Source organism: Cryptotermes secundus, unplaced genomic scaffold (assembly GCF_002891405.2).
Source record: "Cryptotermes secundus unplaced genomic scaffold, Csec_1.0 scaffold2069, whole genome shotgun sequence".
Lineage (NCBI taxonomy): Eukaryota > Metazoa > Arthropoda > Insecta > Blattodea > Kalotermitidae > Cryptotermes > Cryptotermes secundus.
Window position 1 is genome coordinate 87,578 of NW_019734999.1, and position 10,624 is coordinate 98,201.

Below are 10,624 nucleotides of genomic sequence, written 5' to 3' on the forward strand. Positions count from 1 at the left end.
TTTTCATTGTTTGTTACATAAGTTTCCTCCCACTGTATGGTCACTGGAAGCAGGGGAACCAGAACAAAATAGTAACTAATCTAATCTAGCTAAATTACAACCTAATAATTCGAAAGTGCAGTCATTTTCATAAATAAAGGTGATCATGTACTAACACATCTTACATCAGCATCTTCCTAGTCTCAACCAAGATGTGTACACAGCGAAATTTGTCCTGAGAAATGCTCTTATAATCTTATTTACTTAGTCGGCCGAACTAATTCAAATAATTTTCACTTCAGACCCCAACAATTCATTTTACATTGAGTACATACATATCCCATCCAAGTTATGAAAATATTCACTTTAATTTCAAATTATACCTCCAGATAATAACACATCATGTGGCAAGTAAAATAAATTTATCTCGAAGATTGAGAAGGAGATATTTTGTTTTGACTTACCGCTGGAAATCCTAGTATGTCATTTTTCATATCTATTTATTATCCTGTACATTCGACGTGAAACCCTTCAGATTATCAGCAACGGATCCACGAAATTTAACCACACCTAATGCATACACATTTCACTCAAACATGGCTAACACAAAGTAGTCCATTAATTAGCGTACAGTACTAACCTCACCGTCAATCCAGCTCCAACACAACTGATCCGCGTCTTCCTACCGAAGACATACATTAGGTAGCCTCTTGCTATTGGTCATCGCACTAGCAACACGTGCTTACAGCCTAGTCTAAACCACGTCCAAACGTAACTAGACACTGTTTTAAGCTGCTCAATTGCACAGTGTTTTGTCGATGAATGAGACAGTTCCAAAGATAATCGCATAAAGACTATTCATTCTATTGTGACCACTGTTGAAACTTGTTCTGAAAACCAGTGACAATAATAGTGGGGAAATTTTGTCGATGGTATGTATTGGTGAACAGTGCCTGTATGTGTCGTTAATAAAATGTTAATTGAGTTTAGGAATGACGAATATGAAACGTACGTAAGAGATGGCCTCGGTTCGTAACTGTCGAAGACTCCATGTATACTTGGTGCCATATCACTGATAAAATCGAAAAAGGGTAAATTCTGAGCTCCGGGACAGACAACATCAATGATGAAACACAGGTATTCGGATGTGATTATAGACTCTTTGACCTCTATTTCATTCTTTTATATAGGTGGTGTATATTTCGTATTCGTATTATGAGAGGGGATGGGTTTCCCCATGCACTTAGACCAGTTATTGGTCCATTGTGCGTCCCCCTTTTAATTTCTACTGTCGCCATACCCTACCGGTAACGGTGCGTGCCATCAGCCCCCGCAGAGCCAACGAGGTCGGCCCTCGGTACCTTGATGCTTCCCCCATCCACCAGAGGCATTGGAGACTACTTGGGCGGGAAAGGGCCTGTAATTTAGCTCAGAGGTCTCCTAGAGACATGAGGTTCTTTTACGTGCCGTAAATCTACGACACGGGACACACGGCTTAAAGTCCCTCCCGGAGGACTTGTTCCCTGAATTTTTCCGCCCTTAAAAATTCCACTACCTCCGCCGGGTTTGAACCCGCGTACCTTGAGTCATGAGGTGGGAATGTTACCCCTAGACTACGGAGGCCGCTTAGGTGGTGTATATGTTACAGAATATACGTAAAAACATTCATTCCCCGCATACATTGAAATATCCCATATATTCTCTTTCATAACAGCATAATAAATAACAATTACGTATATATTTATTAATTACAAAATTTAACTTTGCAGTAAATGAACACAGACAGAGTGGTGACAAAACCTTAGGCTAAGTTTTTAAATTCTTTATTAGAAATTCCAGTAGGCACACGTATCACTGTCCTTTTATCTTTAGAATCGCAGTTTAATGGTTCATATTATTGCATTGTAGTATGCAGAGCCTGATCAGAAGCTGTCGAATTTTATATATTCCTTGATTTTCATTAACTCAAACAAATCTTGCCATAGAAAAAAACAAATCAGTTTATCATTTTCAACGAGAAGGAAATCATAGTAAATCCATAATGCCAACTTGTATTTTATGACACCGTGTAGTCTGCCAGATTAATGCCAAGGTACCATACTACACGGTGTTAACCCACAAAAATGCGTAATGTATCATGATAATCTTATAATTCTTATCAGGGGCGGCCCGTGTATAGGCAATTTCCACATGATATTATCGATAACATTTATATAATGAGTCCTTTTTTCTTTAATTCTTTCTTTATACTTGTACAATACAATATATAATCCTTAAGCTTAATGTCAGTAGCCAAATCTTTGTATGGAACTGTGCGCTTCTGGAACAGCACCCCCACTAATTTTAGCTACGAGCCGCCAGTGAGTCTTATGGAATTAAAACCGTCCCTCTTCAACTACAAGATGAAGACACTTGAGGAATTCCGGTAGCAGTGGGATACAGTTTCTCAATAAGATTTCTGCTCCTTGAAGGTAGTTAAGGTGGGCTCTTGTGAACACGGTAAAGAGCCTCTGGGTTTCATAAAATTCTTACCTTACCGCCATCTTTGAGCCGATTGTCTAGAAAATGTGGGAACCTCAAAGTCTCACAAACCTATGGGCCTTCACGGACTGGTACAGGGATAGCTTTACTTTACTTTTAGAAAATCCATCAGTTGCCGCTTTTCAAGGTTACGTATTTTCGTAAATTCGCAAACGCACGCACAGGGTTTTCAGGCCGTAAAAGCAGATTTCTTGTCACTAGGACTATGTTGTTGTGTTTGATTCAGCGACGGAACTTCTGTTGTCATATCGAATTGAATAAAGGACTGAAGAAAGCTTCCGTGAAGCCACTGACCTCTAGCGTTATCTAGACCAAACAGAACCAATGTTGCGATAGACTAGTTTAAAACATCCTGTTTTGCAATTGGGAAGGTGCATTTTGTAGTTATCAGCAAATAAATTAAGGTAAATTTATCCCTGTAACAGGCCATGAAGGCCCATAGGGTTGTGAGACGTCGAGGCTCCCACATTTTCTAGACAATCAGCTCAGAGATGGAGGTAAGGATGTCAGCCTTACGCGCCGGCCGCCCTTTACCCCCCCCCAGGAAGTTTCCTGGTACTCATTTCTGTTAAGAGGTTTTTTTTTCTTAATACTAGTGTGGTGGGTCTAAGCCCCTTGAACTGCGGCCACTTCTGGCCTATTGTACCAGCCCCAGATGATAGGTGAGGGTGATTATGGAGCAATTGGTGGAATGAAGATTGGCAGGGGAAACCGAAGTACTCGGAGAAAACCTACCCCAGCGCCACTATGTCCACCACAAATCCCACTTGACCAGACCCGGGATCGAACCCGGGCCGCTGCGGTGGGAATTAAGAGGCTTAGTCGAAGCCAGGGCCATAGTGCGAATTATATAAATTGAAAAATCCAATGAGTTCATCAGGAATGGATCCCGCGACCTTCCGGCTTGTAGCACAGTGCCTCAACCAACTACGCAATGGCGTGGCGCGAGCTCTCAGTAACTCAGTTTATGTAAGGCAGAATTCTAGGCTGATTAATACACAGAGAATAAAATGGAATGTGGAAGGGAATTGCCACTGTGCAGTTTCAGGCAACTTTCCAGCCTTCACCTCACTGAACAGAGGAAAATCACGAAACACTTCAGTCAGGATTGCTGAGTCGGCAGAGTTTCGAAGCGAGGACGGTTCTTGAACTGGAATAGAACTTTTCGCGTCTTGGCTTTTCTAGGGGGCACCCGATAAAGAACGTGTCCGCTACGGAAGCCTCCACACCAACCATCAGCTACTATAATGAATGCGAAAGTGACATAAGGGACAAGATTCTTCCGCATTTTTTTTAATTAATACTAAATGCATTTATACAGACCAGTGATCAATAAGTATTTTATTGAAAGCGGGTACATATTTGCAAAATATAAATCGCTATAAATTCTAATTTGTGAATGTAAGTATGAATAAGACAGCTACAATTTTTAGTCAAGAATATAACAGTGCATAACTGTACTGCAGATCAAGCCTGAACTGTATTTATTCTTTAAAAAGCTTCCTTACTATGTTACCAAACGATAGGTCAGAGATGAAACATTCAACCAATGATGTGATAATGTGCTGCCTGGTCAGGGCTGTTGAACACCGCATTAAGAGGTCATAGATAAGTACGAAGCAATAGTGGAATGATGATTACCAAGGGAAAATCTGAATAATCTTGGTTAAAAATCTACTTCAGTGAAACTTCGTCAATCATGAATATCAAATGAAGTTACCTGGAATTGAACCTGAGGCTCCAAAGTTAGAAGACAGAACTTAAAAGCCTGAGCTATGGAACGGCAAATATAAGATTTTTTATTTCAAAATTTTGGTGAGCTATTTTTTACATTATCCATCGTTTTAATATTATTTCAAACGGCGTTTCGGAGATAGGGCCTAGCCCTTTCGATAGGGACAGACTGACTTGTCTTCTTACCACAGGAACGGAGACAGGGCGCAGCCTCCGAAACGCTGTCTAAAGTAAAAAATTATGACAAAGAAGAAAGCCCAGAAACTTGTTGCAGTGTATTAACAGATTATTCTAAAGAGATTTTAGACGAGATTTTTATTCTATCTCACAGATGTGTTCTTCAAAGTCAAGCTCTCTCTCTCTCTCGCTCTCCCATCATTTGGCTTATGTTCCTTTATATTTCACATGTTGCTACAAAATATGATAATTTAAAGGAGATTTAAAACAAAACCTACCTTCACAACACTACACTGTACTACAACTATATTCCATCTGCTTTTGGAACAAGGATGCGTCACTGTCAGTCACGTGGGCCGTTACGTCATCATTAGGCGTTTGCTAGATTATGGTCTCGACACAGCGGCAGCCATACTCCAGTGGAAATTCATACATGAATACAAATTTCTTTTCTTGCTTAAGTTTGCCTGTACACGCAACATATGACGTCACACCGTTCATACGGCAGATGGACTTCTGCTTGCTGCATTATTTTCTATTACCACAAGGAAACTGGCGTGAAACGAGGAACACCGGCTTCTAGAATGTGACGTTTCGAAAGAAGGTAACTCCTCCATCTTCAGGGTCGAAGTTAAACAGCACCAGTAAAGTACGGCTGCTTGTTTATTCGACTTACCCTTCCACCCTGATGATGGAGACTGTGTGTACCTCTGAAACATTAGTTACGATCCACCAGACTACACGGCGTCACATCCCAGAAGACAAATAATCTTCATTGTCACTGCCGTGAGGTCCTCAGAATTTCAAGCAGTGTTAAACGTACGACTTGCAACGTGTTTGTGAACTTGAAACAACACAGCTTTGGATTATGTGTGCTTTCAAATGTTTGTTTCCATTGTACCAAACCTGGTGGAGGTGCTGTGAGCACGGACTTGGGTAAAGTCTGGTCTTCCATCCCGTGCTATACAGTGTTTTGCAGACAACGGCCAGGGTGCAATGCCACACTGACTTCTCATGGGCGATGGGCGGAGGTCAGGGGTGCAGATGGCTTTCCAGACCCAGTTAGACGTCCATAGGGTTGTGAGACGTCGAGGCTCCCACATTTCCTCTAGACAATCGGCTCAGAGATGGCGGTGAGGTTAAGTAAAGCTATTCCTGTAACAGGCTATGAAGGCCCATAGGGTTGTGAGACGTCGAGGGTCCCACATTTTCTAGACAATCAGTTCAAAGATGGCGGTAAGGTTGTCAGTCTCACGCTCTGGCCGAGGAAGATTCCTGGTACTCATGTCTGTTAAGAGGCTGAATCGAACTCAGGGCCATAGTGCGGACGGAGGGATTAGGTCAATTGAAAAAAAAAAAAAACCAATGACCTCATCAAGACTTAAACCAGCTACCTTCCGGCTTGTAGCATAGTGCCTTAACCAACTACGCTACCGCTAGAAAATCACTGATCAGAAATAAAGTATTGAGGTGTATTCTCGTGAATTCATTTCCATGTGTAGAGTTTCGGGGAACGAGATTCATGGCATCTTAAATCACTGGAAATAGCCTCCCCCAAAATGACGCTATCTGGAACTGGGTATACGGCGTCTGCTAGCATCTAACATTTTCAGTTATTCATGGAAGAAACTTTAAGCATAATTTACGCTCGAAATCGAATTCAATTTGTATCACAACACATATGGGCCGTCGTGTGATTGTGAATTTGGCATGCCAATTGCCTGCCCTTGTTTATGTTTACTTGGCGCTGCATACACATCCTGGACAGACTGTACTATACTTTTCTTTCCCTCCTCTTGCTCTCACTTTGGAGCGTAGGGCTGATTTCTCAGTTTCATGATCATTTCACAGACGGTAGGACTCCTTTAACGGGTGATCAGCTCATCGCAAGGTCTCTACCTACACACAAGACAACATAAACACACCAAACATCCATGCCTTGTATGGGATTCGAACATACGAACCCGACTTCCGAGCGAGCGAAGACAGCACATGCTACCGTGACCAGAAGTACTATACTTACAACAGTGATGCAATATGGGTATGATTTTGGTTTGTGTACCTTTCCTTCTCTTCGTCAAGACCCCCGTGAATAGCTGTGCGCTCCAGTTAATCAGTTTATGTCATAATGATCACGATCCGTACTCGTCTCGGGCGATGTCGTGGATGTAAATCCGTCACATTCAGCCTGTTGTTCTGAAGAGGGCACTCGCCTGTCAAAAACGGAGTCTGCACGTTTGGAAACTGAGGGTGGTTCCAGCGTTGGATGGCAAGGTGTACCCCCTGACTGCAAGAAGAATTGCCTGTCCAACCACAGATGTCGTTTTCTTCCAGAGACGTTAATACTGCTTGATGGACGGGCTACGTAAGAAATGACACAGTTACAGGAATGTCTCGGAAACTTTAAGATCCGTGTCCCACACTCAGACGCATCTGATCTGCATTCGGAAACCGTGTCTTCATGACTTACTAGAGCGCAAGTAGGGCGCATTCTGTTAGCTGTCGTATCAGCTCCGAGTTCATCATGAGCGACTACCGTTGGCATCAGACTGTTTTGTTCAAAGTCGCTGTTCGAGTTATTGGAATCTCTTTCATTTGCTGGATCGTATAGGCAACAATCCTCATGGTCTTCTCGTATTATTAACTCGTAGGTGTATGTCTCCATTGATGACTGATTGGCGAAATTAAGATTACCCTTCTTAGATGTTTTCTCATTTTGCCTCGAGACCGTGGGACTGTAAATCCGGTAACTTCGACAGACTTGACATTGTTTTTCTTGTTGATAATTCCCTTCCTCTGGTATTGTGTCGCATTCGGTGGGCACGGATAATTTACTTTTCGTGATGCTGGGACAGAAACATACTCCTATCACTAATACCAACATTACCAACGTCAACGACAAGGCTACAATCACGATAGACATTTCGGTTTCAGAGAAAGTTTCGGATGAGTCCTGCAGAACTGGAGCGTCGGTAACAATGTTCAAATCATCATTGATGACATTAAAACCACTTAAATTCTTTGAGGTGACGGTTTCCTGAAGTTCAAGAGTCTCATAATCTGTTATTTCACTTATTGATATTTCAGTAGATCCAATTTCCATTGTGCTGACTTCAGTCAGAGATACCTTTATTGTTTTATTTAAACAATTGTCTATGTAAGTTTTCAATTTGTCAGAGTATTCAGAACATGGTCGTGACACATGAAGCAATATATTTTGATCCCAGCATCTACAAGATAATGGATTATCGTGGATGTCCAAGTTCTTCAAATACCCCATTCGTTTGAGCACATCATTACTGAGGTTCCCAAGCTTACTGTTTGATACAGACAAATTAGTTTCCTGATGATTAGTTTCTGGTATTGCAAGCAGAAAGCCCAGTGATTTCAGTAAATTTCTTGAAAGGTTTAGAAACTCCAGAGAATTTAAGTAATCAAAAAGATGGTGGTCAATGTATGTAGGTTTATTATTAGATATGTCTAGCCTAATTAGTCTAATTGTTTTCCGGAAAGTTTCTTTCGAAATGTTTCTGAGATTACAATCTGGAATATTCAAAGCACGAAGATTGACAAGATGATAGAATGGTCCCCTGTCACTCACACTATTATTATTCCCATGAAGGTCCAATTCTTTAAGTTCTGTGTTGTGTATGAATGTGTCCGGCTGGATATATGTGAGTTTGTTCTGGCCCATAAAAAGCCTCTTCAAAACTTTCAGATTCCTGAAAACTCCTGTATTTACAGTTCGTATTATATTTTTACAACGAAGTTAGCTGATCCATTCTGTCGCTTGAGAATGATGTGTTTGTCAGTTCAGAGATGTCACTGAAGGAGAGATCCAAAGTAACTGTCATTTTGGGAACATCAGAAGGCACCTCAGTTGATGAGGCATTTCTGCACGACATCTTGTGGTTGGACACGCAAGTACACATGGAAGGACATCCTATATATTGCTGTGGTGCAGAGCATATCAAAAGTACGGCGAAATACGTCAGTAGAGCCCCGTGTATCCATTGTTCTGCAAAATAAGAATATATGCATGTTAACTGCAGAAACGTAATAACATATAACAATCAATATTTATTGGCCAGAATACGAAACACGACCTCCTGGCTTCAAAGCCCGTGTAACTGTGTTATTTTCTGGCAATGCAGCTGGACATCTAATATAGCCGGGTTTATTTGCTGAACGCACTCCGTGGCCTGTAGTCCGCAAGCGAACTATACCGACCGAGCGACCACCGCTTGTCAGCGAAGTTCGTGCCAACTTTTGCGGATAGAAGGTGTCACGTGGTCAGCGCAACGGATCCCCACGGTTGTTAATCTCAGTTTTCTAGACCAGAGCCGCTATAGCTCCTCAGTTATCCTCACGAGGCAGAGTAGACCCCGTTCCAGACCCACTACTTCTCAGAAAGAATCTTGTAGCGCCGGGAATCGAACCTCGGACCTCTGGATCTGTAGCCAGGAACTTTGACCACTACACCACAGAGGCGGTCTTGTTTGCTGAGCAGGACTGCAAATTCCCGTCTCCTAGCAACCAAATGAAAGACCTGGGTTTCGTCCCACCAGTGTTTCAGGCCGCAGGTGCATGCATACTACAGCGTGCATACAGGAGCAGGCACTGGTGGGGAGATTTGGGGGATTTTCAAGGGTAATTCTGACAATGCGCGATTTCTGGTCTAGGTGCCGTCTTTAGGGTCTTTAGAACACAAACCGCTCGTAAGGCGCGACTCTACTTCATACAGACTTGTTTCCTGATCGCTTTTTCGGTTCCTTCAAGTGAACAGATTATTTGAGTCAGACAGTACAGTGTGATTCTAAATTATTGTCGGGGTTTCCGTGGCCTATACTTTTCAAACCGGAAACAATAAAATAAAACTGCTTACGGAATATGAAAATGTAACTCAAGAAGTTTTATTTTACATTCTGCATTATTGATTCTATGTGTAATGAAACTTCTTCAGTTACACTTTCTCTCAGTGAAGCAATTTTATTTTGTTGTTTCCGGTTTGAAAATCAGAGGCCATGGAAACCCCGGCAATAATTAGAATCACTCTGTATACATAATGCTTATGAACAGGGTCCGGATTTTGATGACATGTCATCTTTTTTTCCTTGTATCCTATGCGATGCTCTTAAATATATAAATCTCGGATATGAGCTGCTGGTTACAGAAATTTAAATTTTATAGGTAATTTTTTGACATTTTTAGGTTTAAGGTCATTTTTTCATTTTGGGGGTAATTTTTTGGTAAATTTTTGGACTTTTAAGGGCATTTCTTGTAATTTTTGGCCATTTTAGGAAATTTTTCTTCATATGTTTTCTGAAATGTGAATAACATGGAAGCGAAGTGTTCTTTCTTTTCTCCTTTAGGTCATTTTTNCTGTCATTTTATAGGTCTTTTTTAAATATTTCCAGGTCATCAAAATCCGGGCCCTGCTTATGAATAATTTGCTGTAAGCAATTTGGAAGGAGGCGGGCACTGCCTAACGTTACACATTTCAGATCCTGCACGTTCAATTGTTCAAGTCTGGACTTTGGTCAGAGAGAAGCAGAAGGGAAGGCAGAACGGGAGATACGAGTAATTAAGAAGATGATGATGGTGGAGGAGCAGAGAAATCATAGGATAAAGAGAAGAATAATGAAGTAGGGGAGAAGAAGTAAGAGGATAAAGAAATGGAGGGAGAGGAGTAGAAGGATGGGAAGGGAAGACGGAAGAAGAGGAGTAAAAGAGAATTAAGAAAATATACAAAACAAACTATAATAACAAAGGATAGAAAAGACAAAAAATTCAAAGAAATAGAAGACGCCTTCTGGATACCTTGGGCCCGAAAGACTTAATGTATTGCAGCATGTAGACCCTTTACTACGTAATGAATCTATAAACAACGCCCGCTGCTAAACAACGGCCGCGGAATAAGCAAATCTTCCCACGGTAACGATTGAACTACAACAATGAACGGTATTTTCTACGCGATCCGTGCCAAAGGTACAAATAAACGGGGCAAGCTTAGAGCTTGTTCAGTTGCGGGATGTGTGCCAGAGAGTAAGGACATAAGCGGAGGACAGTGTTAGGATTCATTACCAGGAAACTACTAGAAAAGACTGAGAAGACTTTATGGGTGCTGTAGTTACAGTGATATTTGGAGTATGTAACTCAGTGAGACTGACGTAGTTATTTGTAGTTACGTTCT

At 41.5% G+C, this 10,624-nt stretch overlaps 1 protein-coding gene across 4 annotated transcripts in view; it reads right to left on the bottom strand.

Moving 5' to 3' along the window:
* The window catches only part of LOC111869210 (transforming growth factor beta activator LRRC32), a 36,046-nt gene extending 35,278 nt beyond the window's left edge, over nt 1-768 (bottom strand). For 3 of the 4 annotated variants that reach the window (XR_002843630.2, XM_023860529.2, XM_023860521.2), the window contains exon 1: nt 444-613. Coding sequence is in view for 2 of the 4 variants with exons in the window: in XM_023860529.2 (XP_023716297.1) it covers nt 444-473 (30 nt within the window). In the remaining 2 variants the exon portion in view is untranslated. The other variant, XM_023860522.2, reaches the window with a different exon arrangement.
* Nucleotides 769-10,624: the final 9,856 nt, after the last annotated feature.